General features: G+C 46.8%; 1 protein-coding gene across 7 annotated transcripts in view; it reads left to right on the forward strand.

Annotated features, from left to right (window-relative positions):
- CUX1 (cut like homeobox 1) overlaps positions 1 to 25,956 on the forward strand; it is a 271,261-nt gene that overhangs the window by 238,203 nt on the left and 7,102 nt on the right. For 6 of the 7 annotated variants that reach the window (XM_051809835.1, XM_051809836.1, XM_051809839.1 and 3 more), the window contains one exon: positions 1,045 to 12,842. In XM_051809835.1, the coding sequence (XP_051665795.1) occupies positions 1,045 to 1,756 (712 nt within the window). In that variant the 3' untranslated portion in view covers positions 1,757 to 12,842. Of the gene's footprint in view, positions 1 to 1,044; positions 12,843 to 21,593; positions 21,731 to 22,162; positions 22,230 to 23,395; positions 23,509 to 24,109; positions 24,227 to 25,956 lie in introns of those variants that run through there. The other variant, XM_051809840.1, reaches the window with a different exon arrangement.

Genomic DNA, 25,956 nt, shown 5'->3' on the forward strand with positions numbered 1-25,956 from the left:
CCACAGCACGTTTAAGGAGAAATGGAAAATCCATACAGCTGTCAGTGTTGGGACAGCATTTCCCTACAAGCCCTGTAGCAGTTCCCCATGGCTGAAACCCAGAAGTGTTACCTTCACTCTGAAAGATAAAGTTTTGCTAAACCCTGCCTGTGCCTGTGGTCTCATCCCTGGCCCTGGGTCATTGAGGCTCCCTCTTGGTTATAGATTAGGACCTGAATGGTGTTCATCACCTCTCCCAGATGGAGCAGAACAGAGAAGGGGTTAGCCCAGACCCTAAGGCTTTTTCATAAACTGTTCCCTACTTGTGAGGAATTTGGGAGCTCCTAAACAGAGAAGATGAGGGAGGAAAGACCAAGTTAAATGGCAAGGTGCTGTATTTGGGGTATTCTTGCACTGCTCAAGTAGTAGGAAGAGCAAGGTGGCACATTGGGCAACTTTACCCACACGTGGATTGCATTCATTCCCATGAAATGTTCTACCTGGCTTGTCACTACTCATGTTCTGAAATTGATTTTTTAAATAAAAAATGAGGCAGAAGTCAGACTAGCTCATAGACTGGCAGCCTGTAAAAAGCCGGGGCTTCCCCACAGCACTTTCATCTCAACTCACTTGGTTTCATCCTTGTTTGTCCTTGCTGCCCAGGAGAACACCAAAGGGTTTATCCAGAATTTTTCCTGATTTATTTTTTGTTTAGGCACACTGGCTCATTTCTAGGAAAGCTCTGAGTTGGTTCGTATTTACAAGGCATTTTCTTCTCCTAGAAATGCATTTATTTTCTTTATGAAAAACATGGATACATTTCCCACCAGGGAAAATGGCGGAGTCACCATCCCTGGAAGCGCTCCAAAAACTGATCAGTGTGGCGATACGATTTGGTGGGCGTGGTGGTGCTTGGGTGAGGTTGGACTCAGTGATCTTGGAAGTCTTCTCCAGCCTTAATGATTCCGTGAATTCCATGAGAGGGCGTTTTGAGCGGCGTCTCTGGTGTGGGTGAGCGGCTCCGTGCGGCCCGGCAGACTCACATCCCTCTCCCCTGTCCCGCAGGTCTCGCATCCGCCGGGAGCTGTTCATCGAGGAGATCCAAGCCGGGAGCCAGAGCCAGGCTGGGTCGAGCGACTCTCCGTCGGCCAGGAGCAGCAGGGCGGCTCACAGCTCCGAGGGGGACAGCTGCGACGGCGTGGACGCGGAAGGCCCTCCCGAGGGGAAGCCGAGTGGCCCGGAGGCGGATGAGTACAGCAATGCAACCGCAAAGTCTCAGGGAGGGCCCGCCGAGCCGGCTTTTGAGGCGGGGGAAGAGGCACTGCAAGGCGCCAGGTCTTCGGAGAAAGCGGAGCCATTCCAGGCCGAGAGCCTGGAGGACACCGACGACGAGGGCCGGCTCAGAGCACCGCGCCAGAGCTCCCCGCCGGCACCGCAGCGCCCGGGAGAAGCTCTGGAGACACTGCCAAACTCTGCCACGGAAGGGGATGCCTCTACCTCAGCTGCCTCCACCTCAGTCCTTACGGGGGAGAGCTCCTACAAGTCAAAAGAAAGTTCGGAGAAAACCTCCAGTGTGCCAAGTACGAGCTCGACGCCGGCCGCAGGCTCGCAGAAAGCCAACTCTCTCCAGAGCTTGTTCGGCTTCTCGGAGGCGGCGAGCTCCAGGAACACGCGAGACAGCTCCTTGAGGAAAAAGAAAGCGGCCAACTTGAACAACATCATCCACCGCTTGGAGAAGGCCGCGAGTCGGGAAGAGGCCGTCGAGTGGGAGTTTTGAGATTAAACTGGCCCAACTCGGGAGAGCTGGGAAGTCAAACTGGACCTCTACTGGTTTTATTGTGTTCGCACTTAACCGCCCTGCGGGCCACAGGGCAAAAACGCCATAGGCCAAGGTGCATATAGAAATCAAAAAGGAGCGTTAAGCCCAATTTATGTTTGTGTTTTCGAGGAAGAAAACTGAAATGTGTAGTCGAGCTTTTTTGTACCCTGAAGTGTTTTTATTATTGCCCTAAGTGATTTCCACGATTTCTGGAATAACTCATACAGCTTTGCCTTGTGCCCTCCTCTTTGGTGTGGGGCTTTAAAAAAATGAAAAACGGAAAAAGAAAAGAAAAAAAAAAAACTAAAAAGGAAAAAAAAAAACTTAAAAAAAAATCAAACCCACATATTAAAAGGGGGCTTTTTATCTGCCATCTAATGGCTACAGAGCGATAATACACTATTATCTTCTTAAACCAGGAAAAAAGGGGAGATTTTTCAAAAAAAAGAAAAAAAAAGAAAGTTTTTTGTAGCTGTTCAGTTGCCACTAAGAGATTGCACAGTCAACCGACTCTAAACACACTAGTTTGGATTCCTACATATTTTCAAGAAAAGAAAAGAATCTTGTTGTTTGAAACTTTGAATTAAAAAAAAAAAACACATTTACTCCACATATTTTTTAACAAAACAAAAAAAAAGTCACATCAGGAAAATATCTTAATTTGTGGTAGCTGACTTAGTGTTTTCTTGTAAGTGAAATAGAATATTGACACGTAGTGCACATTGTTTCATAGCTTTAACTGATTCTGGTCTTTTGCAGCCCAGAATTTGTTTAATACACTCCATTTTAGGCCAAATCAGGACAAAAAAAAAAAATCTGAATCTAGGTATTTTATAATCTGCTTTTTAACCTCTAACCACAGAGCACGCTGATCAGACCTCATATCTAGGAGGTTTAGGAGACAACTTAGAAACAGCATGTACTTGATCATTTCACTTGGTTCGTAGTGTACAGGATTTCCTCTCAGCAAAGACAGATCGCTCCAAAAACGTTGGCCAGTAACATTTCAGCCGCTACTTCGGGGGCGTAGTCCGTATCCCGAATATTCAGCTTGCCTGGAATCAATGGAAAAGCAGTTCACGTGTCCGATTGCTGTCACACACCACTAAGAGGGACTGGAGCTGCCGCAGATCCGGCCCTTTTCCTGCTGTTGGTGGCCATTTACTGACTCTCTTCCCACCACAAGCACTGATTTTAAATACGTTTTAGTTGTGGGAAGCTTATTTTTTTTTTTGTGTGGATAAAGAGTACATGGCAATGACCAGACGGGCTCTTACCAGGATGGAAGCAGCCCAGACTCCAAACCAAAACCTTCGTGCTCTCGAGTCCCAGTCCAGCCCGTTCTGCCCTGCAGAAATACAGCCTTGGTTGTTTTTTTTTTTTTTTCCCCGTTATTTTATGCACAGGTTAGGGCTGATCAAAGTACAAATCAAATTCTAACTTGTCTCTAACTCCTCCTGTTGTCTATATGTATATGCGTGAGCATAGAGGTGCGTGGAAGGATGTGTGTGCGTGAGTGTGTGCGTGCAATTTTATACGTCTGTGTATTTTCTTACGTACTTGTGCACACATAGAGTGCATTACTGCCACCTTTTTTCAATAAGCTGTTTTATCAGTTATGGCTTCTACAAGTTTGCTAATTTAGACTCCTTTATTGCCATATCTTTAAAACTAACAATAGATGATTTCGGAATATATATATATATATAAATATATATATATATAATTTTTTTTTGCTTATTTATAGGTGCTGTATTTTATTATCTGATTGTTAGGAAGGGATGAAAGGGGGCAAATATTCTTTAGAGGGATAGACTGCCGGCAGTATTGGGTATAATTTACAAGATGTAGTTGTCATACTGTATATTATTGATTGAAGACTTTTTTGACCGTATTGTGTATCATTGAACTTTTGTCTTAGGTCAGCATCTTTTTGATGACACTTTAATGGTGCATTCATTACTTCTTAAGTTTAATTAATATTACTTTTCTGATTTTGGGGGAGGGAGGGATGGGGAGAGGAGTTCCGACTTTAAAGGTATGTTCCCAATATTACACCTCAGTGTGCTTGTATTAATTCATTAGTAGGATTTTTGACTGTAAGATGTGAAACCACATTTCTTGCATGATGTTTTAGAACTTATGTATTTCATTTACAGTCTCTTAACAAGCGACAGCAGCACTTAGCGCAAGTTTTCACAAATTAAGAATCAGTACACTAAAATCCATCCTTTTCCATGATTGAGGAAAGAAGGCTCTAGGAGGCTGAAAGGCAGGGATTTATTTCCGATTTTCACTGCTAGCTGTTTCAGGATTCCTCCTTGGGTAATTGGGGACTTGTGATGCAAAACTCAAACTGAGAAGCGGAGAGAGCAGCTGCCCCTTTCTGTGCTGAGCTGAGGAGAGGATTGGTAGTGACAGACCCCAGTGTGTGACAGCACGTGCTGGGAGCGGTTCTGCCTTCCCACCGGGAGGGCCGTCACTCCCTGGGAACAGCCAGCGAGGGGAGAACGGGGTGAAGCAAAGGGTGACCTCTCTGTACTTGTCCAGTGTCCTGGTTTGACTTCCAAAGCACAGCTCCATCGATAAATGCACGTCCTGGTAAAACACACATACCTTGAAACAAGTCACAACGAGCTGCGTCTTCAGCCAAGAACCAAACCTTCTGGCTGAGAGACGCAGATATTTTCTTATGTTCTTTATTATTATTTTTTTTCTTTGTTGTTGTTTGGTTCAGGTTGGGTTTTTTTTTTTAATTAATTCTAGGCAATACACTTGCCAGTCTGTTCCTACTGTCCTTGTCTGCTGATTTGAGATCCAGGTGCTGGATGCGGTCAAGTGGTTACTCTCGGCTTTCTCCATAGCGAGGGGGTTTTTTTTCTGTTTGATGATTTATTTTTTTTTTTAATTATTTTTTGTTTTTAAATTAATATTCCCCAAACTGTTCTTGTGCCTGTGTCTATCTGATTGCATTCCATGATGCTTACTGAGAGCTCTGGCTGCACTGTACGACAGCAGAACTGTATTCACAGGTCGCACGCAAATGCAGCACTTAAGGTCAATCTCTCTTCTTAATAAGCAATACGTAAGTGCCTTGAAACATATCTTTTTTTTGTTCCCCCCCTGTTTATTTTTGGTTTGCTTTTCAGGTTTCCACCAGTTCTTTAGGATTCTTTAGCGTCTGCCCACTTTTTAATGCTGTAACGATTTTTAAAAAGCATATCTGTAGCTTGCCCTAGAGGAAATCTTCCTTTCATAACACTAACTGTTAATTCTAAGCTCCATTATTACATCTGAGTCATGTAATTTTGCTGGATAAAGACAGCATTCAGAAGTCAGAAGTCACTCCATCCTGCCAAGGGTCGTCATTGGGATCTATTATGAAATTAATCAAATAAAATGCTGTCAGTATTTCCTATATTTTTGGCACTTTATTAGTGGCTTAGCTCCTTTTGCTGTTTCATATGTAATGATCTGTGTTGAATGTGGATTAGCCTGCTGAGATGCTGCTGGGGTGACCTGGGCCTTGCTGCCTGGAGTCCCTGTGGGTTCCTTGGTGAAGGGGCAGGGGCAGACGAGCAGTCTCAGATCGAGCTCGTGGAGTTTAAGTGATGCTCCCGGTTTTTCCCGGCGTTTAGCCAAGGTCACAGCTGCTTTTCTGTTGGAAAGTAGAATGGATTAGCTTGAACTACTGCTGAGATTCTTGGGTTGGACATGAGTTACCTACTGGCTTTCCAAACTGGCCGAGCCCCCCCCCAGTGTAGAGACTGAACTTGCAGCGCAGGGTGCGAGCCATAGTTGGGATCAGGTGCAGCACTTGGAACTCACACTCGGAGGAAAACGTGCATTGGAATAACTTCTTTTACTTCATTAAAAGGACAAAAAGTTGGAGGAGAAGAAATGCCAAAGAGTAGGACAGTGGCTGTCACCCCCTTGGGTCTCTGATTCCGGGGGAAGGGAATGTGTGACGTGGGGCAGAGCCCTCGCTGCCGACGTTTCTTTTCCTGATGGATAAAAGCACAGGCAGTTTTCAGAAAATCCATCATGCCAGACTCTGTTTTTTCCCAGGATTCTTTAAAAGCATTTTATTTTCTCTCTCTGTTTCCAGTTCCATGCTCTTACTAACACCGTGCATGAAGGGCCAGGGCTGTTTTAACAGAAATACGTTTATATTGCAGTTAAAATTGTCAGTTTTTCTTTCTGGATGGTTAGGGAAGGAAAAAAGTGTAGTGCTTTGTTTGCTAAAAGCCAGCAAAGAGTATCCCTTGGCAGAGGGGTCATACAGTGGGATTGTCAATACACTTCCATTTTTGAGGATACAGATTTCAGAGAACAGGATTGCACATGTTTATTGGCAGAAATGCATTTAATTACAGTTTCTGTTGATGCCATAAAATTGGACCATTTTATTTACTCATCTGTAAAATGCCTATAGAAAGAGCTGCCCTTTAAAGGAACCTGTGTCAGTGCACTCTGCCCATGTCATGAATTAGTGAGTCCTTTAGTAATAAACTCCTTGCTGTAATAGGAAATATCTATATTGCAGCTGAAAAGAAAAAAAAGAATGTGCCTTTCTCATTAGCTAAAAGATCTTTGCATTATTTTTATGTAACCTGTTGATATGGGAATGGTGTGTAGAGCAGGAGGGTCATGAACATGACAGAATTCTATGCAATATTCTCTGATCCAATTACTTAAAACTTGCTGGTTTTCAATCATTTATCAGGAGAAATAGTAAGTTAAGGAAGTGCATTGTTCTGGTGGTAGTTCAAACTACAAAGCTGATAAATTGACATAAAATAGGATTGAGGGAAATGTGACAAAATAATGTAATGAAATGGTGGAAAATGCTCACAGTGGTTGCAGTCCCCACTAGCACAGCTGCTGTCAGAAGTCTGTCATTTTTCATGTTAAAATTATTAATTTCAGGTATTCTTAAAGCTTATGTGAATAAAAATGCTCCTGGCAAAAACAGGACAGGTTAGAAACCCCCACACACACCAAAAAAAATCCCCATTTTGACCGTATATAAAGTATGAGGACACATGAGAAAAAGTAATTGGGTTTGGACACTTTGCACTTGAATCTGAAATGGTTTATTTAAACTGGAACACCACAGTGATCTGGACCAGTGCCTTTAGCAGGGTTGCAAAGAGATCAGTAATCCTGGCTATTTGTTGCAGACTGAAAGTCAAGTGGTGACATTTTTAACCTGCAGATGGAGGGCACTGTTTTTACTTCATTTGTGTCTCTTAAATCCTCTCTTATTTCCTCTTCACCCAGTGGGTTTCCTCTGTCTTAAGCCACGAGTGTGGTTGAGCTCCGAGCATTTCTTGGGGACTGTCCAGAAGCAGGAGGAGGAGAAGGAAAGTTGGTTCTTAGGTGGGGGCTGGATTTAACATTTTATAAACCAAACCAAAGCTTTCCCATGAGTGTGTGGCAGTTTTGGCCCTGATTTGACCATCTGGTTATAGCCTCCTATCCCTAAATTTAGTTCCCATGGATAAAACATCAGCAAAGCAGGATTGAGTTGACTGCTGTGTTGTCCTGCTGCTTTCCCCTGTCACTTCCTGCTGCCCCACTGTGTGAACATCAATATTTTTTTCTTCCTTCGTGTTGCATATGCAATCAACTTATTTTTAAAAAAATAGAGAATTTAAAAATTCTATACAAAGAAAATACTCTTCCCCCCCTTCCCCCCAGCAGTTTAAAATCTGGTTTTAAATTGCAAGGAGAATCACTGGCTTGGGAAGCACGAGATCTGGGTTTATTTTCTGGCTCAGCCTTCTTAGTTTGAAAAGGGATGTAGCAATCCCTGTCTCCTTCATTGAGCTCTAAAACATAGAAATATAATTTCAGCAATTTGTTCTTCCCTCCCCATCTCTTTTATGGGATATATTGACTATGCCAGATATAAAATATAGTTAATAATGAACTTTATAGCAAGAAAAGCCCTTTATGCCTTGCCTAGGGACTGATTTGTCCTACATGACCAGGTCATGGACTATACCCTACCCTATTAATATGCAAGGATAAAATGGTTTTATGCTCTGAACGTGAAATTTATCCTTTTGGAGAAGATTAGCGTTAGGCCTGTGCACTTAAGTTTTCAAAATGCCTTAAAAACAGGTGTGTGAGTGGTGCCATCTCTGTCCTCAGGGATGATTCCCCCAGCCAAGCAGTACTGTGGCATATTTAATAGAAGTTCTTAGTTGTAAGGTCATTTTCCAGTTGAAGAAAGTCGTTCACTGAACTTCATTAGCAAGCCCCTCACCCTCTGGTATCATCCAGGACCTGCTTTTCCCAAGACCTGGGCACTCCATGTATATCCCAAAATCCTTGCCTGTCTATGAAGTCTATGTTTCTACAATTACTTTATGAATGAAACAAAAACCTAATGGGATTCCCGGGCTTGATTTTCACTGCTATTAACAAACATGTTCTGGCACTAAAGTGCATTAAAAGGAAATACCTCCTTTTAAAAAATTAATAAGATTATTGTATTTTTCCTGGACAATAATAATAAGATTATTGTTCAGGCTCTTCTGTAAAGGACAGTTCTGCCATTTTTCAAGCTGGCTTTAGTCACAGTGAGGCGAGGAGATTTTAGCCACAGTTCTGTAGGTTTCCTATTATTAAAACTGTTGGTTTCATCGTGTCATTTCAGTTTCTTTAGATTTTGAACCAGCTGAGTTCAGAGAGCAGCTGAATCCTCAACCACAATGGAATAGTGCAGGAAACAGTCCAGCAAAAAGTAGATGCCCCTGTGATGTCACATCTTGGACTTTCTGTTTGAATTTTAGAGATATTTGTGCTTCGAAGTACAATCCTCATCCAAAGATCCTTGGAAATGGACAGTCATGCCAGGAATTTCCTGCTGTTGTGGTGCCATACCTGCTTTTTTGCATAGTTACTGTGTAATTGTGGTGGTGTCATGGCAGCACAACCTCTCTGTTGATAGCAAGGATAATGGCACAAGTTGCATTCTCCTCTGTCTATGCGGGTAATTAATATGCATTTTTAGGAGTTGTTAAATGTGTCTGTGTACATCATTCCAGTATGGAAAAGCCCCTCTGTGTATTTAGTGTTTGTGTGCTTGGTCTTAATGGTGCAGTTAGAATTGCTACAGCCAAATTTGTGAAATCATTTGGGACGCAGGTGAGCGAGGGCTTAAAACCAATATGTGTTTTAATGGGTGGAGATGCCATTTCCCACTTGTCAGATCTGTTCCCTGTTGCAGAGAGGGGATTAGTCATGGGAGAGACTGGGCTGTTGGAGATACACGGGTTTAGCTAATGAGGACAGGGGAGATCATGTTCAGAATACATAAAAATGATCCCAAGGGTCTGAGATGTGCAAGAGTCAAACCTCACCTGCAACATCCTGTGATAATTACTCTTTTGGTTTGGCTCCTGCAGGAGGTTAATATGCCAGATATTTGCACACTTGCAGTGTACTTTCCTATACCTGTGTACAGCAGGAAGGTGGACAGTAAAGACATACTTAAAACAATAACAAACCCATTTGATTAAGTAAATTAAAACCAAGTATCAAATTGAAGCAGTTCAGGCTTGCTCTCCCTAAGCTGAAAATTTAAGTATTCTTTGGAATGAGATAAAAAAACCTCTGTTAGGCAGCTCCTCTTGGAAGGCAAGTGTCTGTGCTTTCAGGAGAATAAATAAAACCTGGCACTTGACTTGCTCTGAAGTACAATCTTGTCCCCAAGTAACTAGAAAAAAATACTTTCTACAATCAGTCTTTCAATCAAGACTTCTCTGGCTTTTGTAGCTTATGTTGGACCCTTCGTGCTATTTTGATGTGTTATTTATATGTGGGTAAGTTATTACTAGCTTTAAAAGTGTTTCCAAAGTACCTGGTTACCTCTGGATGCTGGTACAGGTGATACAGGGAGTACTTGAGCATCTAGTTCAGAAAGGAGCCGTGTGGGGAATAAGCAAGGTCACATCTATATCATACTTTTCCTTTTCCTTGATCAGGGCTTCCATTTCCTTCTCACTTTCTCCATCCAGAGATGGAGATCACAGATCGTTTCTTTTTTTCTGTGGGGGAAAGATTTTAGTTAAGCTTGAAATTCTTTTGTTTTCACTCAGAAGGCATATCATCCAAATCCTGCCCATTTCCCATTTTTTAGGGTTTTGCTACTTTCCTGAAATTTGCTATTTAACAAGCTTTCTCTGCTTGGAAAGCTATGTGCCTTATTTCCTAATCTCTTCATGGAGAATAATCTAAAGCACAGTGATCTGGATTGCAGCATTCCCAGCCGCTTTTCCCTTGGAGAGGAGCAAACACTGGTGGAGTCCCACATCCCCCCTTTGCTCACGAGCACTTCCCACACTGTGCTTGAGTCTTTAGTGCAATAGAAACTCTGGTTCTGTGTCTGGAGGGTCGTGTCCTGCTGCCAACACAGCCAAGCACGAGCTCTGGTTTGGGAGAATTCAGGTTCCTGGGGGTAAAAAACAAACAAAAAAAATATCCATATCCCTGTGGGTTGGCTCCAGTGGGTCTGGGGGTAGGAATCAACCATCACCCAGCAGTGTTGATCTCGTCAGGCTCAGTCTCACCCCCTGTGCTCGTAGGTCTGTCAGCATCCCAGAAACACTCGTGGACATCAACCGCCACAGTCCCATGTCCTCCAGTGCCATCAGTCACAGCTGCTGTCCCCATTTCCACCCCCAGAGCCGTGGTGGCTCTGGGTTAGGCACTGTAAAGTCATTCCAGTCTTAATTTGGTTCTGTCCAGAAGAGGCTTTCACCCACCAGCACCCTCAGCCCTTCCCAGCCCTTGTGTGTCCTTTCCCAAGCTCGCTCTCTCTACGGCATCATAAGGTGAAATACATAAAGGTGGTTTGTAATTAGGAAAACAATCTAATATTTCCTATTTATGAGATTAATTTTAACAGTTGGTTGGGGTTTTTTTGTTGAGGTTTTTTTTTTTTGTTTGATATAAACACAACAGGAGTATACATATCATTGGTTTGGGTTGGAAGGGACCTTAAAAATCATCTAATTCCAACCCCCTGCCATGGGCAGGGTCACCTTCCACTAGACCAGGTTGTTATCCCCTAAATGGATGTTGGAGAAAGCTTGAGATATCCTAGAGATGGAGCAGGTGGTGTTGGCTCGTAGTATCCATATCATTGTGCCCCTGTTGTGTTTTCTAGAGCAATCATTTTTTCTTTTAAGGAAAAAAAAAAAAGTATTTTATCTAAATGCCTAATAAATAATATTATTTAAATAGCTTTTAAAATAATTTAGGACTGAGAACAAGAAGCCTCAGTTGTGAGAGAAGAGACTTAAAGTATACAGAGAGAGAAAATACCCTGAGCCTCCTAGAGCCTCTACTGAGAATTTGCTGAAGATGCAGAGCCCCTGGTCAGAGCACATTGCGATTGTTCATTTAAAATGAGAGACTGGTTTCCTGTGATGTTCATCTTTGCTGGCATTTGTTTGACTTTCTGAATCCAGAGCTGATTTCCTTCTCGTTCAAAGTTGGTCAAGGAAAAAAAAAAAAAAAACAAAAACCACAAAAAGGGAGAAAAATCACAGTTCACCTTGTGCAGCAGCAGCTTTTCCTGGCGTGAGCTCTGGAGATCCACGTCGTGCGTTGATCTGGGCCGCAGAGGGGGGGTTCAGTTTTCTTGCAGCGTTGAGACAGGTTCAGACAGGCTTTCCCTGGCGAGGTGACACTGGTGAGCGAGAGGAAAAGCTGCAGAAGCCAGACTGCAACCCCGAATTTGGGGTGGGGGGAGCGTGTCCGCAGGAGGGACGGTCCGAGGGCTCCGGGAGCGCTGACCCGGCCCCGCGGCACCGCCTGGCGTGGGCAAAGCTGGAGGGTGCTGAGCCAGTTGCAGGGCACATCACTCACCACTGCTGTGGATTGGGAAGCAAATTTGCACTTTGCCTTTCGAGGGTGTCCCACTAAAAAAAAAAAAAAAAAAAAAACCATCCGGTGAATTTCCCACTAAAAAAAATCCGATGAGTTTCCCCACGTCAGGTTCTTTTCCTTCTGGCGTAGCCCAAAAGAAAAAGAAAATAAGATTAAATAAGCCCTCGTGTAACTGTTGGATAAGCTCTGCCGAACAGAAGGTTGTTCCTCTCGGAACACTCTATGCATTTCTGTGGTGAAAAGCATTTTTTTCCCGTTCCTTGCTGGAAACGCTGCGAGAATGTCACACGTAGGAATTTGGACGTCGATCCCAAAGCAGGTGGAGGCTGGGGAGGGGGGATGTTCTTTTTTTCTTTTCTTTTTTTTTTTTTTTTTAAATTGTTTCCCTCATGTCCCTTTTCATTTTTATTTTTTTTCTTTTAATTAAAAAAATTAACTCTTTTGCATTTGTGCAATAACTACTTGCCATGAGAATGGGCAGACCTTGGAAATGCCCCGACTACTAACACAGCACAAGATGAACTCGAACAGAAAGTGGTGTACTTTTTCCTGAGAACTTTTTTTTTTTTTTTTTTAAATAATAAGCTCAGTTTTTACCCCAGTGTATTGTGGTGTCTTACATTTTTAGCAGTATTTTATATTTTTTCTGTAACGCACTAAGTCTTAGATGTTTTTAGAGCTTGTTTGTTATATTCACAATCACAGATTTTAAAAAAAAAAAAAGGAAAAAAAAAAAAAAGATCCTCACAAAGACCCAATTGACCAAAAAAAAAAAAAAAAACCAACAAAAAAAGTGTCTTTTTTTTTTTTTTGTACAAGTAGCTTTGAGAAGCCCACATTGTGTTGCTGTGACTCATCTTTTGTAACATTTTATTTCTTGGTATTTGTTTAAACATAAAAAAAAGTAAGAGTTTATCTGGCTGGCAGTGCAGGGCAGCGCTCCCTCGTCAGCAGACGGCATTGTTTCTGTCTTTGTTTGGTTTAGCCATATAATGTTTGTTCTCAGCACTGTACAACGGTCCCTATATGATATGGAGAAGCAATATCACTGTATGAAACTCACACGATGTATTATTATTATTATTCACTAGCACCCTAGGTGTGATAATTGAAGTAAATATCTTTTATACAAACACAATTCTGCGTGGGCTCGTCTTTTATTGAGGTGGGACCTGAGTCCAAGCAGCAAACATTTACATTGTGGTTCTGGTTTGGTGATGTGCAGAGGGCTCAAGGGGGCTGGTTTGGTGGGATTTGTGTTTGGCCAGGGGAGCAAAATTTACTTTTTTGTGTTTCATTTCCTACAAGGAGTGTGTGTGTGTGTGTGTGTGTGTATGTGTGTGTGTGTTCTCAATACCTTAAATATTGAAGTGTTAGATGTCTAAACTGTATCCTTTGTTCAGTGAAATCCAAGTGTGACGATTCCTGCTGCAGTCAGTGGGAGGTGGGCACCCAGCTTCCTACACAGAAATATGTATTTGGGGTTTGAGACTACAAAGGGGAACTGTTTTGAGCACTGTAACAATATATCAGCTGATTTTTAAAAATTGAATTCAGTTATCTGAGGTCAGAAATGCTTTAGGTTCAAAAATGAAAATGCAAAAGAATTTTCCCAGATATTTGGCTCTCACTGTTTATTTTTACAGATCCTTTATAGGAAAATAAATTCCTCCTCTAGTGCCTTAGATGTTGTTCCTATAAATATTCTCAGTATTTACAGAGTCAGGAGTTTGAAGTTTGGTAAGGAACAGATGTTGTAATCCGTCAGTGGGATTATATTTTTAAAACTGGTGTAATAAACTGCTGGCTTGGATGCTCTGGGTGTCAGGTAGGGCATGTGTGTTTGTCCTTACCTGTGTGCTCTGTTTTACCTGGCGTGCTTGTCTGGGTTTTTTGTGAATTAAAGGTTTTTGAAACGTCTGTGACGGGTTGTTCCACATGATGGGAAGGTTCTGGGTTTAACACTTTATTTTTTCCCCTTCTTTCTAACAACTGGTCAGACTGTTCATTGCTGTAAATGGCATTATCATGTATAATTTGACCCTAATTTTTTTAAACTTGATGCTAAAGCTACACCTTTAAAGCTATGACTGAGGTTGGTAGTTTTTGTACTTGTAACCTGCACTTTTCTTTAGGTGGTATCATCGTGGAACTCCTAAAATCACACCCGTGGTCATAAGCAAGGGATGTGTTATACCTGTGAAAGCACAGACCTCGTGTTGGGAGAAGCTGGAGAAGGGTCATTGTAGCTCAGAATTTAGAATCTAGGATAAAACCAGACTGTTCTGTCAAGCCTTACTCTCCAAAAGTTTATTTTTTGGGAAAGTAGGAAGGCAGCCCAAACCACCAGGGTGCATGTGAGAGGTCAGGAGCAGATACTTAACAGTCTTCCATGGAGATAGTTGGATCTTTGTAATAGGTTCATTGGGGCAGCCCTTCAAAAGGGATGTTGAAAATCTCCTCTTGGGCAGAAGTTTTAAGCTGTGTGTTCCCACAGACCCTCAGTGGTCAGCACTGTGTGCCATCACTGTTCCTGCTGGGACAGAGCTGCTGCTGGGGTTGGATGGGTGAGATTTGCATAAGGAAGCATTACAGGGATTTGCTGGATTAATGGGAAAAGCCCTTGTTTGTTGGATCCTTGGGTGCAGGAGGAAGTTGGCACCTCAGTGCCACAGGTGCTGGCCGTGGTCCAGCTCCTGCCCCACCATCAGCCAGAGGCAGTTCTTGTCTTTCAGTGGGAAGGGGGATATTTTTCCACCAGGTAAGAAACTGTGAGTGGCTGACACGGTGCTTTTGGGCCCCAATTCTTTCCTGTTGGAAATGCTATCATTTTCTCCTAAGTATTTCTGTTTTAATGGAAGTGGTGAAGAAATTGTGTTCTTGCCAACAGAGGGCTTCAGAAAACATGATTTGATTACAGTAGAGCATTTTATTTTCTTTTTGCTCCAAGCTATGGGAAACTGATAAGAAAATTCAAACTGTTTTCTTGAACTCTTCCTAGTTACCCATGTAATTATCTTAGAACCCTTGGAAATAATCCCTTCTTCTATGAAATCTCGATCCTTACAGGGTGAATTTATTAAGCAGCGCTGTGTTTCTTTGCTGGGGGCTGTTTATTTTGGAGTGGCTGGGCCAGGAGGAAAGGGAAGGAGAAATCCTTCAAACCTTCCCTTCCCAGCAGGCCCTGTAAACGTGAAAAAAAAGGGAGAAAAGGAGGGGAGGGAGAAGAAATCTCACCTGTGCCTCCTCTGCCAGCAGCTGGCAGAGAAACCCAGAGAGCTGGGTGGTGAGTGGGGCAGGCACCCACAGAGACATGGAGTGGTTTGGGTTGGAAGGGACCTTTAAAGGTCATGAAATCCAACCCCCTGCCATGGGCAGGGATTCCTTCCACTGGACCAGGTTGCTCCAAGCCCCATCGAGCCTGGCCTCGAACATTTCCAGGGATGGCACAGCCACAGCTGCTCTGGGCAACCTGTGCCAGGGCCTCCCCACCCTCATCATAAAAAAACCTCCTTCCTTAGATCTCATCTAAATTGTATTTCTTTTTTCAACTAATTTCTTTTAGTTGAAAACCACCATCCCTGGTCCCACCTCGCTGCAGTTCAGTGGCTCCTTCTGCTCTTCCCCAAGGCCACCTTCCAAGCTGACCCTGAGGGCACTGACAGAAAGGGCTGCAGGGATCAGAGAAGGATGCTGATGCTGGGGCAAGAGGATTTTTCCCTGTGCAACCTCCCAGCCCTTTGTCACTTGGGCATATGAAGTCTCAGATATTGTTCTCAGGGTGTTGGATATGATTCTGCTTTCTATTGTCCCCATTTCTCCCTGTCTTTTTGACAGCACCCTAAAGTAAAACAGCAGGGTTGTTCTTGACTGGTGCCAGTCCCAGCCCTTCCTGTGTGGGACTGCACATCTTCTGCACCATCCCTGAAGGACATCACTTAAGTTCTTGATGTCTTTGCTTACAACCTCTGTATCTACAGAGAAGGAAACCTCACTGCTTTGCTCCTGGAGCTTTTCCAGGGCTGGTATCTGTGCCTAAAGACCAGGTAGATTGTGCTAGAACTTGCAGATGGCTTTTAGAGGTGTCATTACTCCTTTCTTTTCATCATCTCCTTGCTTTTTTCGCCCTTTCAGAAACCTTGCAGGAGGTCTGATCACAGAATGATCTCATGGCAGGTACAAGTAAACCAGGACAGCCCAATGGATACCCATAAGCAACATTGCAGGCTGAGATGATTCCCAGATTCCAGGCATTTTGGCTACTCAGGTGCTCTTAGAGCTGAGTGACCTGGAGATTTCTAGAGAAGTTGCTTTAAAATGTCCCAAAAGCCCAGTTCTTGTGTGTCTTCTGTAGTGCTGGTGGGATCTCTGGAGCACTTGATTTCCAGTATCTTTATTCAGTCTTGGGAGATTCGTGGAAGAATGTGATCCCTTAGGATGACAGTGATTTTTCATTGCCTTCTGTGAGGTGAGATGCACCTCAGCAGGCAGCCCAGCTGGGCTTTTGCACCACAACCCGCTCTTTGGCCTTTACTCTGAAGAGATTTGCACCTCAGATCCCAGGAGACAGGGCTCTGATGCCATGTGGAGAAGAAATATTCAATCATTCCCTGCCTCTTTGTCCTGTTTCTCAGCCTACTTGACAGCTCAGTGGTGGCCCCAGGGAAAAGGCTTTGCATGAAGACAGATTGAGTGACTCCCACACGCTCTGGGCCGTGCAGAAATGCTGTCCCTCACCATGAAAAGGTCAAGACAGAACTACAACCATGGGGCTGTACAACATTGAAAGGCCTTGGACAACCTTCCTGTTGCGGGGAGGATTTTGGCTCAGATCTTTCTTCCTTGGCACCTTCATAGATCAAAAAGAGGGCAGAGAAAATCATCCTGTGCATCCAGGATGGACTCTGCAGGGTGTTGACCGTGTCCCCCTCACCCCTTCAACCCCAAAGTGCAGGGTCAAGTCATCTGCCTTTGATTCTCCTGGAAGGGCAGCAGGACTTTGGGCAAGAACAGTCTTTTTTGGACTTCCTTGAAAGGTAAATGCCAAGTGTTTCAAGAGCCTGAAACTGTGCCTTAGTTTGTGTATAAACCTTGGGAGCTCTGGCATCAGGTAGAACTGTAGGTAAGGCTTTGTTGTCTTGAAAAGCCTCCTGGACAGCAATGCCAGGAAGTCTTGGCACTTATTTCTGCATGGGGAAAAAATTGTGATTTCAACTTCCAAGTCACTGTCCACAGCAGCCCAGCCATTAACTGGAGTGGCCCAACGTGGGGAAAGGTGAACAAGCTGGAAAATCAAAGGGCCCATGGTGGACTCTGCTTCCTTCTTCTTCTTTTGGCTTCTGCTCCTGCTTCTGGCACTCTCAGACACCCGTGTTTGTGTTGAGTGAGTCTCCAGCTTTGAGCCCTCATGCCAAGGTACTCCAAGGTTTAGTTATCTTACCATCATCTTCCTTCCAGTCAGTAAAATACACTTAAAACCTTTGAAGTAGTGGGTTTCAGTGCACTTCGGTTGACTTTTCAAAGAAAGCTCCCAGCGTGCCACATCACTTCTCAGCTTGTTTTCTTGGGTCTTTTACAGTTTATGTAAATTTGAGGAGGCCAGACAGTAACAGAGGGAGATTAAAAAGTTCCCACAAGGCAAATCAGGGTGTGAACTTGCAGAGCATCAGCTAATTTGCCATAACTGCCCATGTGTGTGCTCCTACCCTGATCCCTTCAGCAATACCACTTACCTCTCATTTCCTTCGGGCTCAGAGGATATACATGAGCAGTTACTTCAGTCTCATGGATGTGTAGCAAGTTACAGCCTATCTCACCCCAAGGTGATTTATTCATCTGTCTGTATCCTCAGTAATCAAACCACCATCTTATGGAAAGATTGCCTCTCATTTATTTATGTCTGGCCTTATAACTTCAAACTAAGTTGCTAGTGTGTCTTAATTTTCTCCATCTGTGAAAACAGATGCTGTTTATTTTGGATGATTTGCCAAGGGAGCCCAATTGCTGGGGCTTGTTACGGGAGTCAGAGTTGCTGTTGCTCCGTGGCAGTGCTGGGCTCGTGGTCTCACAGGCACTCCCAATGAGCCCTGGCATCTGCCAGGCTCCCTGTTCCCCTCCAACGTGCCCATGGAGACTGGGGCTTTGGGATTGTTTTCCTCAATATTCACTGCAGGGATTTAACCTGCAGCTTTGGAACGGCACGAGGCCGAAGGGGCTGTTCACAGTGAAAGAAGTGTGAGATTCATCTGAATCTTTTATTCTCAGTTTAGGACTGTTTTGTTTTCACTCTGTGCGAGGCACCTTCGTTCTCACCACGTGGCCTGTCCACACGCAGATCCTTTATGTTATTTCCAGGAAGACCCATCCCATGGCAGTGTCGTCCATGGCTGTGCTCCTCCAGCAGTGGGTTGGAGGTACATTTAGACTTCCCAGAACAGACATCTTCTTTAGATCACATCCTTTGAGCAGAGGCTCTTTCTGATCACTCATTCAGTTTGGGGCAAGATATCACTGAATCATCAAATGGTTTGGGTTGGAAGAGACCTTTAAAGGTCACCAAGTCCATGGGCAGGGACACCTTCCACTGGATCAGGTTGCTCAGAGCCACATCCAGACTGGCCTTGAGCACTTCCAGGGGTGGGAATAGTCCAGTCTCAGCTTCTCATTTCCTGAGTATCAGACAAGGATAAATTGGACCTTCCTGTGCCTGCCAAGGGGGCACTGGACCGTGGCACCAGCCAAGGTAGGTGGCTTCTGCCAGCGTGTCCTGCCCAGTTGCTGCACTACTTCACTTTTCTTTGTGAGGCAATGGCAATGTCAGGCCCAGTTTCTCCACCACCTCAAAAGACAGAGTTTGAGGCTAAACTTACCATTCTTTAAAACTCAGTTTCCCCGGGGCTTCCACCTTCTTTGTCCCATTATCTTCTGCAGTACCTCTCGGTCTTCCGCAGCCTTTGAGGTATTTGCACATCTGAGGGGTCAGAGCAAAGGTTTTCCAGCAGCAGCAGCTCAGGGAAGACAAAGGCAGATTTCCTTTTGCTGGATCTCAATGCCAGAGCTGACCTGCCTTCCTGGGAGAGCCGTCCACCCGCTGCTGGAGGTGAAGAGTCGCTGGCAGAGAAGTGACGAACTCGCGGGTGGTCAGGGCCCCTTTGAAAAAAGAAAGTTATGATTAAAAAAAACCACCAAAGCCCCGCTGTGAAGAGTGACACTGGTAAAGGGATGAGAGAGAAACTGTGCATTTGGTTGCTTTCAGTGTTAGAGGTGGGTCCAGTCTTTTCTCTTTTTGTGGATGGTTTGTAGAAGACTGGCCAAGGCTGAGTGAAACCTAAGGGAAGGAAGGATGCAGATTCCTTTAAAACTGGGAGATGTGTTTCTTTGCTCAGCCCTTTTTCTCTCAAGCAAATTGAAAAACTCAGTCCATGTAACTCAAAAGCCAAAAGTTACATGACTTTTAAGCAAGAGGTGGGACCCAGGGCTTGGGTCACCTTCTGCAGGATGCCAAGGCTCAGCTCTGCAGAGGATTTTTTGGGCAGGGTGGGAGGCCAGGGAACATGTCCTGCCCCAGGCAGCCTCCACTCTGCTCCCAGCGTGGTGCAGCCTGGGCACAATGCTCAGCCCTGCCTTGTGCAGGATTGGGCCCCACAGCCCCTGTTTGGCCAGTAATAGCTCCCCAATTACACTTTAATGCAATTTAAAAAGGCTGCCAATTGAATAATTAACCGTAGGGAAGAGGTTTTCTTCTTTCCAAATCTTGTTAATGCAAATATTTTGCATCAGGCCACCCATGTTTTGGAGCAGGCAGCAACTCCCAATTCCTGGAGAAACACTGACCTCCAGTGGGATGTGCCTTTACCACAACCACTTCTGCTCGATCCTGAGCCTTTTATTGGGGGCTATAAACTAAATATGGAGAGGGGAGAAAAAATAAATCCATGGTTTTTGTTCAAAGTATGAATCACCTCCACTTCCCTGCAGGAAGCCTTGATCCTTCCGAATAACATGGATAGGACAGGAGGAATGGCTTTAAACTGAAAGAAGTTTATCCAATCTAGTTTTAGATTGGATATTGGGAAGAAATTCTTCCTTGTGAGGGTGGGGAGGCCCTGGCACAGGTTGCCCAGAGAAGCTGTGGCTGCCCCATCCCTGGAAGTGTTCAAGGCCAGATAGGACAGGGCTTGGGCCGGTTTAGTGGAAGGTGTCCCTGCCCATGGCAGAGGTGTTGGAATGAGATGGTCTTTAAGGTCCTTTCCAACTCAAACCACTCTGTGATTCTGTGATATGAACATAGAAATTGTGTTTCATATAATGGAATTGTTTAGATTGAAAAAGACTTAGGATCATTGAGCCCAAGCGTTACCCCACTGCTGCCACCACTGTCCTCAGGTGCCATGTCTACACAAAAAAGGGGGGAATTTGCCCCAGCAAAGCCTCTGCTTCCTGGGAAAGCAGCACTGGCTTTGGGCATCACTTTGTTCAAGCCTCCATTGCTGCTGCTCTCAGTCCAATCCTTTGGCCAGGGCATCACACCCCGTGCAAGGACCCCCATCCACAACCAGTTTTAGGGTGTGCAGATTGGCTGCCAGCCTGGCAGGGCTGGGTGAGCTGGAACTGAGCTGCACCCACGTTGCACCCCTCATCTGAAAGCTTCAGAGAGGGTAGGAGCCCTGGGGGTGCAACAGCCTGCCCTCATTGCCCCCCCAGCTCGGCTGCTCCCCAAGCACCCTCTGCATTTCTTGCTCCCTGGCTGTTGATAAATGAGGATTTTTTTTTTTTTTTTTTGCCTTCCAGCTGTCTGGAATTCAGGGGAATAATTACAACAGGAATTATCAGGGAGGGACTGGAACAGCTGGAACCTGAGCTTTCACCCACCTGGAAACCCAGGCACAGAGGGACGTATCCTGCGTCCCTGCAGTGGAGATGCTGGTGGTGCAGAGCACCAGCTCTGAACCTGGAGCTGAGCAGGTTTTTCAGCCAGGGAGAGGCCCAGACATTGCTGGCAGCGAGGGAGAAGGTGAAACAAGTCGATTTCTGCTGCAAGACAGTTCAGGGATGGATTTGCCAGCGGAGCACGGAGCTTGCCCTGCAGTGCTGGTCCTGTGCCTCTTGCTGTAGCTGAATTTTGGCCCCAGCACATCTCTCTGTTCCTTCACATCTGGGCTGGGGTTATGTGAGGGGAATGAGAGGGTTTTGTTTTGCTCCTGGAGCATTCCAGCAGCGCCTGTTGTGGTTTAGGGTGTGGGTTTTACTCTGGGGGGCAACTGGAGAGAGGGTTCCTTTGTAGAAAATTGGCTGAGCAGGGATGCTGGGGGCTGCACAGCCTGACCCAGCTCCTGAGGGCAGGAATGGTCCCACCTGAGCCCCTCCTGGGAGGTGTCCTCCACCTTGCTATAGCCCCCCATAGTCACCATCCACCCCATGAGTTCCTGTCCCAGCTCTCACAGCCGGGGATGTGCTGCCCAGAGCCTCTTCCATCACACCTTTCCCATGCAGACCTGGGATTCCGTTTGTGGGCCTTATCCCTCTCCGTGTCCCCCTGCTCTGCCCAGCCAGGAGGCTACCAGGTACCCCTGGGGCACTAAAAATACCTTGCTGATACCTTTGAAGCAGCTGTACAGGCAGCTGCCTGCTCCCATTGCCCCTGGCACTGGGACGTGATGCTGGTCCTGCCCAGGGACTGTGCCCATCCTGAGGCATCACCAAGGTGGGAGGGACCCCTGGTGCTGAGCAGGGATTGCTGGTGTGCCCTCAGAAATGAGGAGAGAAGGGGGTTGCTGCCCATGAGTTGGCTCTGGTGCTCCAGGTGGGGTTTTCTCAGCTGCTTGGTGTCTGCTTGGCACAGTGAGGGGTTTTGGCCCCCCCGGGTGACAGCCCTGGCTCTGTTTTCCAGTGCGCTGTGCAGAGCTGCAGATCCAGCTGACAGAGGCCGTGTCCACGCTGGCTGGACAAAAGGAGCTCGTGGCCAAGCTGGAGCACGACCTCAGCACCATCCAAGCCCTGTCTGCCGTGCACCGCCCGGATGCAGAGGTAACCCCAGCCCTGGCAGCGGGCAGGGACCACTCCAGATGCCCCAGGGGTTGGCTGTCACTGCTGCTGGGTCAGCAGCAGACCTGAGGGGTGTTTACCTTCTCTTTTTTTCCCCCCCTTCTTTTTTTTTTTTTTCTTCCTCTTCTTTCTTCCTGACGACTCACCCAGCAGAGGTTTGCATCGTGCCCTTGCACTGGGGTGGGAGAGGGTGGTGGCAGTGGCATCCAGGAACCATCCAGCCCTTCTTCCCAGGCAAAGGCTGGGATTTGAGGTGGAACACCAACCTCTCCATGTTGTCTCAGTGTTGATCCTTGCAGAGTGCCTCGTGGGTGCAGGTGTCGGGGCAGTAGCAGTGTCCAGGAGGGGTTTGCTTTGTCCAGGCACCTTTGGGTGGGTGGGAAATGCTCAATCCCTTCTGCTTGTGCTGCCCAGGGTGCTGCCAGCCCCAGCCTGGAGAAGATCCCTGAGCCCATCAAGGAGGCCACAGCGCTGTTTTATGGTGAGAGGGGGGTACAAAGCTGGGGCTGTGCTGGGGGGGACATGGGCAGGGTGTCACCTCTCCAGGGATGGCAGTGTGAGGGTGCTCCGGAGCCAGCTCAGGCATCACCTGCCCAGCATGTCCTTCACTGGGACCAGTGATGGGTTTCCCATGCTGGGCATGGCTCATCCATCCTCCAGCTGCTCCCAGGGTGGTGCAGCAGGCACGTGCCAGGCCTGGCTCTGTGCTGAGCTGGTGAACCCAGGCTGAACCAAACACCCTGTGCTCTGCCTCCTGCTCCTCCCACACCAAACCCCTCCAGAGACAGCGAGGGAAACATTTCCTTTACATCAGCTCCTGTGCTGAGGTCTGCAGGAGAAAATGAATCGAAAACAAATAACTCCTGGCTCCTCTAGAAAAAAAAAAACAAAAACAAAAAACAAAAACACTTCCTTTCCTTTTTTTATTTTCTTTTTGTTGTTGTTGTTGGTTTGGGTTTTTTGGGGCGTTCTGGCTTTTTTTTTTTATTTTGTTTTGAAAGGTTCTGAAAACACACGATAAACAATATCACAGCAACAGTCCCACCAAGCCAAACAACCTTCAGCCACCCATCCTGCTCTATGAATAGCTGCTCTGTGCAGCCAGTTGAGTCATGGCCTTGGGGACATATTTCTCCTTGGCCCTGGATGCCTCCCACTGCCGGGAAGGAAGGGCAGGAAGGATTTCCCACAGGCCCCCCAGGCACCCAGAGAGCCCCATCGTGGGGGGCAACCATGTGGGGCACCCCAAATTGGGTTCCCGGGCACAGCAAGGTGGTGATGGCTGCAGGGTCAGGGTAGGGGAGAGAAGAGTGGGGATGGAGAGCCTGGTTGTGGCTCTCGGGCTCTTTTTATGGCTGCAGCTGCTGCAGAAGCTACAGGAGAGAGTCTGGCAGGGATGGGAAGGGTTGTGGTCAGGGAAAGGCAGCCATGGGTTGTACCAAATAATGCAATTGGTTTTCCTGTGCATTTCCAGGATAAGTCCCTAAAAATGAAAAAAAATCTGCCCAAACCATAAACCATGTTGCAGTAACTGTATACAGGAGTTTATCTGGGTGCTCCCAAAGTCCCTCAGTGTCACAGGGAGGATCCCTGGGGTGGATGGTGGGCATCTGCCGGGTCATCTCTCATGCCAAATCTTGTCCACAGGTCACCCTCCATCCCCTGGCACCTCATTCCCTGAGGGGCAGGTGGACTCACTCCTCTCCATCATCTCCAGCCAGAGGGAACGCTTCCGGGCCAGGAACCAGGAGCTGGAGGGGGTATGTCTGGTGGGGAGGGGGCTGTGGGGGCTGCACGACCTGGGGCTGCTGCTTTAGTGACCTGCAGGGAGTTTAGTATCAGCCACTGCAAGCAAGAGGAAAATATATTCTGCTGTGAGCAGGCCCAAAGCCTCCCCCAGCCCATCCCTGTTGCTCCAGTTTGAGAGCAGGTCCAAATGCCTGTTGCCTCGTGTGTGTTTGGCCACCTGGCACAGCATTTGGGGGGTGCCATGGAGAAAGCACATAGGGAATGTGGTTTGGGGTAAAAATCCAAACTGAAGGGCAGCTCAGAACAACCTTTTCAAAACCATCAGGTTGGCTCTGCACCTCCCATGGGGGCCACGTCTCAGCCCAAAGCCCCCCACGGCCACCTCAGCCGCCCCAGCCCTCCTTTGGGCACGAGGGATGTGGTTCTTCGTGGTTCAGGGCTGGGAGCCCCACTCTGCCACACCCGGGGCAGTTTCGATCTGGGAGCAATTGTAATTCAAAGCCAGGGGATTTTCATTCCTGAGAAGGGACTGAACCCTGGCTGGATGCCCCAGATCACCCCCAGCTCCTTCCTCCCACCCAGTTAGATCCCGTTTTCCCCTCCTTGCTGCAGGAGAACCGGATGATGCAGCACACGGTGCACGCGCTCCAGAGCGAGCTGGACAACCTCAGAGCTGACAACATCAAGCTCTACGAGAAGATCAAGTTCCTGCAGAGCTACCCTGGCCGGGTGAGTGTCCATCTGTCTGTCTGTCTGTCCATGCTCCAGCTGGGTTCACACACATGGACAATCCCCAGGCTCAGGCCGGGCAACGGGGGAATTGCACAGTACCCACATTCACCTTGCATGGAAGTTGGAAAATGGGAGCTAACTGGGGTGGAAAAGGGTGCAGTGCTCTGCCCACAGGAGCAGGGACCCAGCCTCTCTGCTGGGAAGGCTGTTTTGAACTGTGCTGGAGGGTGTCTGACATCTTCTAAGCCAGAAGCTCAAATTTCCTCCCTAAAAGAGCTGCTACACCCCACTTTCATCCTCATTGCTGACAATGTGATGCTCCAGCAGGTAATCACAGATGGTCCTGCCTGACCATGCAGACAGCAGTTAAGCTGGGACCTCCTGCAATAAAGCCCTGCAGTTAGAGCCTGGAAAATCATCCTGTCCTACCTGTGCTCATTCCCCACCACCCTGAACTTCTTGTAGCCAGCAGAGAGAGCTGCTCCCTGGCCAGCCAGAAGACAGACAGTCCCAAAAGAGAAGAAACCAGCCCCAAAAACATCCCATCAACACCAGGAGGAGGCTAGGGAGGGGAAATAGTCTTAGCTGCAACCTGCTCTGCTCGTGCTGTGTCCCTCAGGAGCTTCATCCCTGGAAATCGTGGGGGTTTTGCAGGCAGGTCAGGCTGCCTGGAAGCTTTCCCTTGCCACCACTTCCCTGGTCAGAGCCAGGCTGTCCTGACCTCGGGCTTTCCTTATAACTGCAAAAGTCCCACTAATGGAGGGGACACCAGTTCCCTGCCATCCCACTCCCCCTCTGTGCTCCCTTCCCATTTTATTGACAGATACTTTAATAGCATTTGGGCATGGGAAACTCCTACAGCTGTGAAGGACCTTATTTGGTTCTTTTATTTATGTCTCAGTGATGACGCCAGGTCACCCCCTCTGACATTTTTTCCCGTTTCTCCTGCGGAATATCATACCCATGTTTATCCACGGCCACAAGGCAACCCCTGCATGCCATTGACATGAGCTCAAAGAGCAAAACCCTCCGTGGCAGCAGCGCCGGGGAATTGCATAATTCACCCCCTAATCGGGCATGTGACACGTTAAAAATACTCCCCAGGGATCATTCAATAAGGCCAGGCCGTGGCGAGTTCATCGCCCCTAAATGGGGAGCTGCTCTCACCACGGTGACCTGTGGGATCGGATTGCGGGGTGTAAGGGCATATTTGCTAAAGGTTTACACAGCAGAGTAACAACCAGCCATGGTGGCTGGGCAGGACGACCCACTGCACGCAGGAACAGGTCCAGAAGGGCCTCGGTGAATGCCTGGCAGGGCAGAGAGGGACAGTGCTGGGCAGAGGGGGTGGATTAGCACCAGAGCCCTTGAGCCAGAGCTTGCACCAGGCTGTGCCCATGCCCATGCCCACGCCCATGCCCATTTCCAGGCTGGGTTTGGGTAGGAATGATGTGGAATCTGCAGTTCTGGTGACCTGCAGAGGCAGCATTGGAGGAAGGAGGAGCAGAGATGTGCAGGCTGCACGAGCATCCTCGGGGCTTGCTGCTGCCAGGGCTCTACAAGGGGAGCCTCTGTCCCAGGAGAAGGATAAAATCCAGCCTGTCTGAACCCACCCAAATCTTTCACTTCTTTGCACTTCATTTTCCTTGCCCTTTGCCCAGCTAAGAACAGCCCTGTGTTTAAAGAATTATTTCCTCCTCCTAAACCTCACCCTCCTACGTGGCCCA

The sequence above is a fragment of the Manacus candei genome, unplaced genomic scaffold (genome assembly GCF_025592945.1).
Source record: "Manacus candei isolate 608988 ecotype Guabito, Panama unplaced genomic scaffold, ASM2559294v1 h1tg000076l, whole genome shotgun sequence".
In the NCBI taxonomy this organism is placed as follows: Eukaryota; Metazoa; Chordata; class Aves; order Passeriformes; family Pipridae; genus Manacus; species Manacus candei.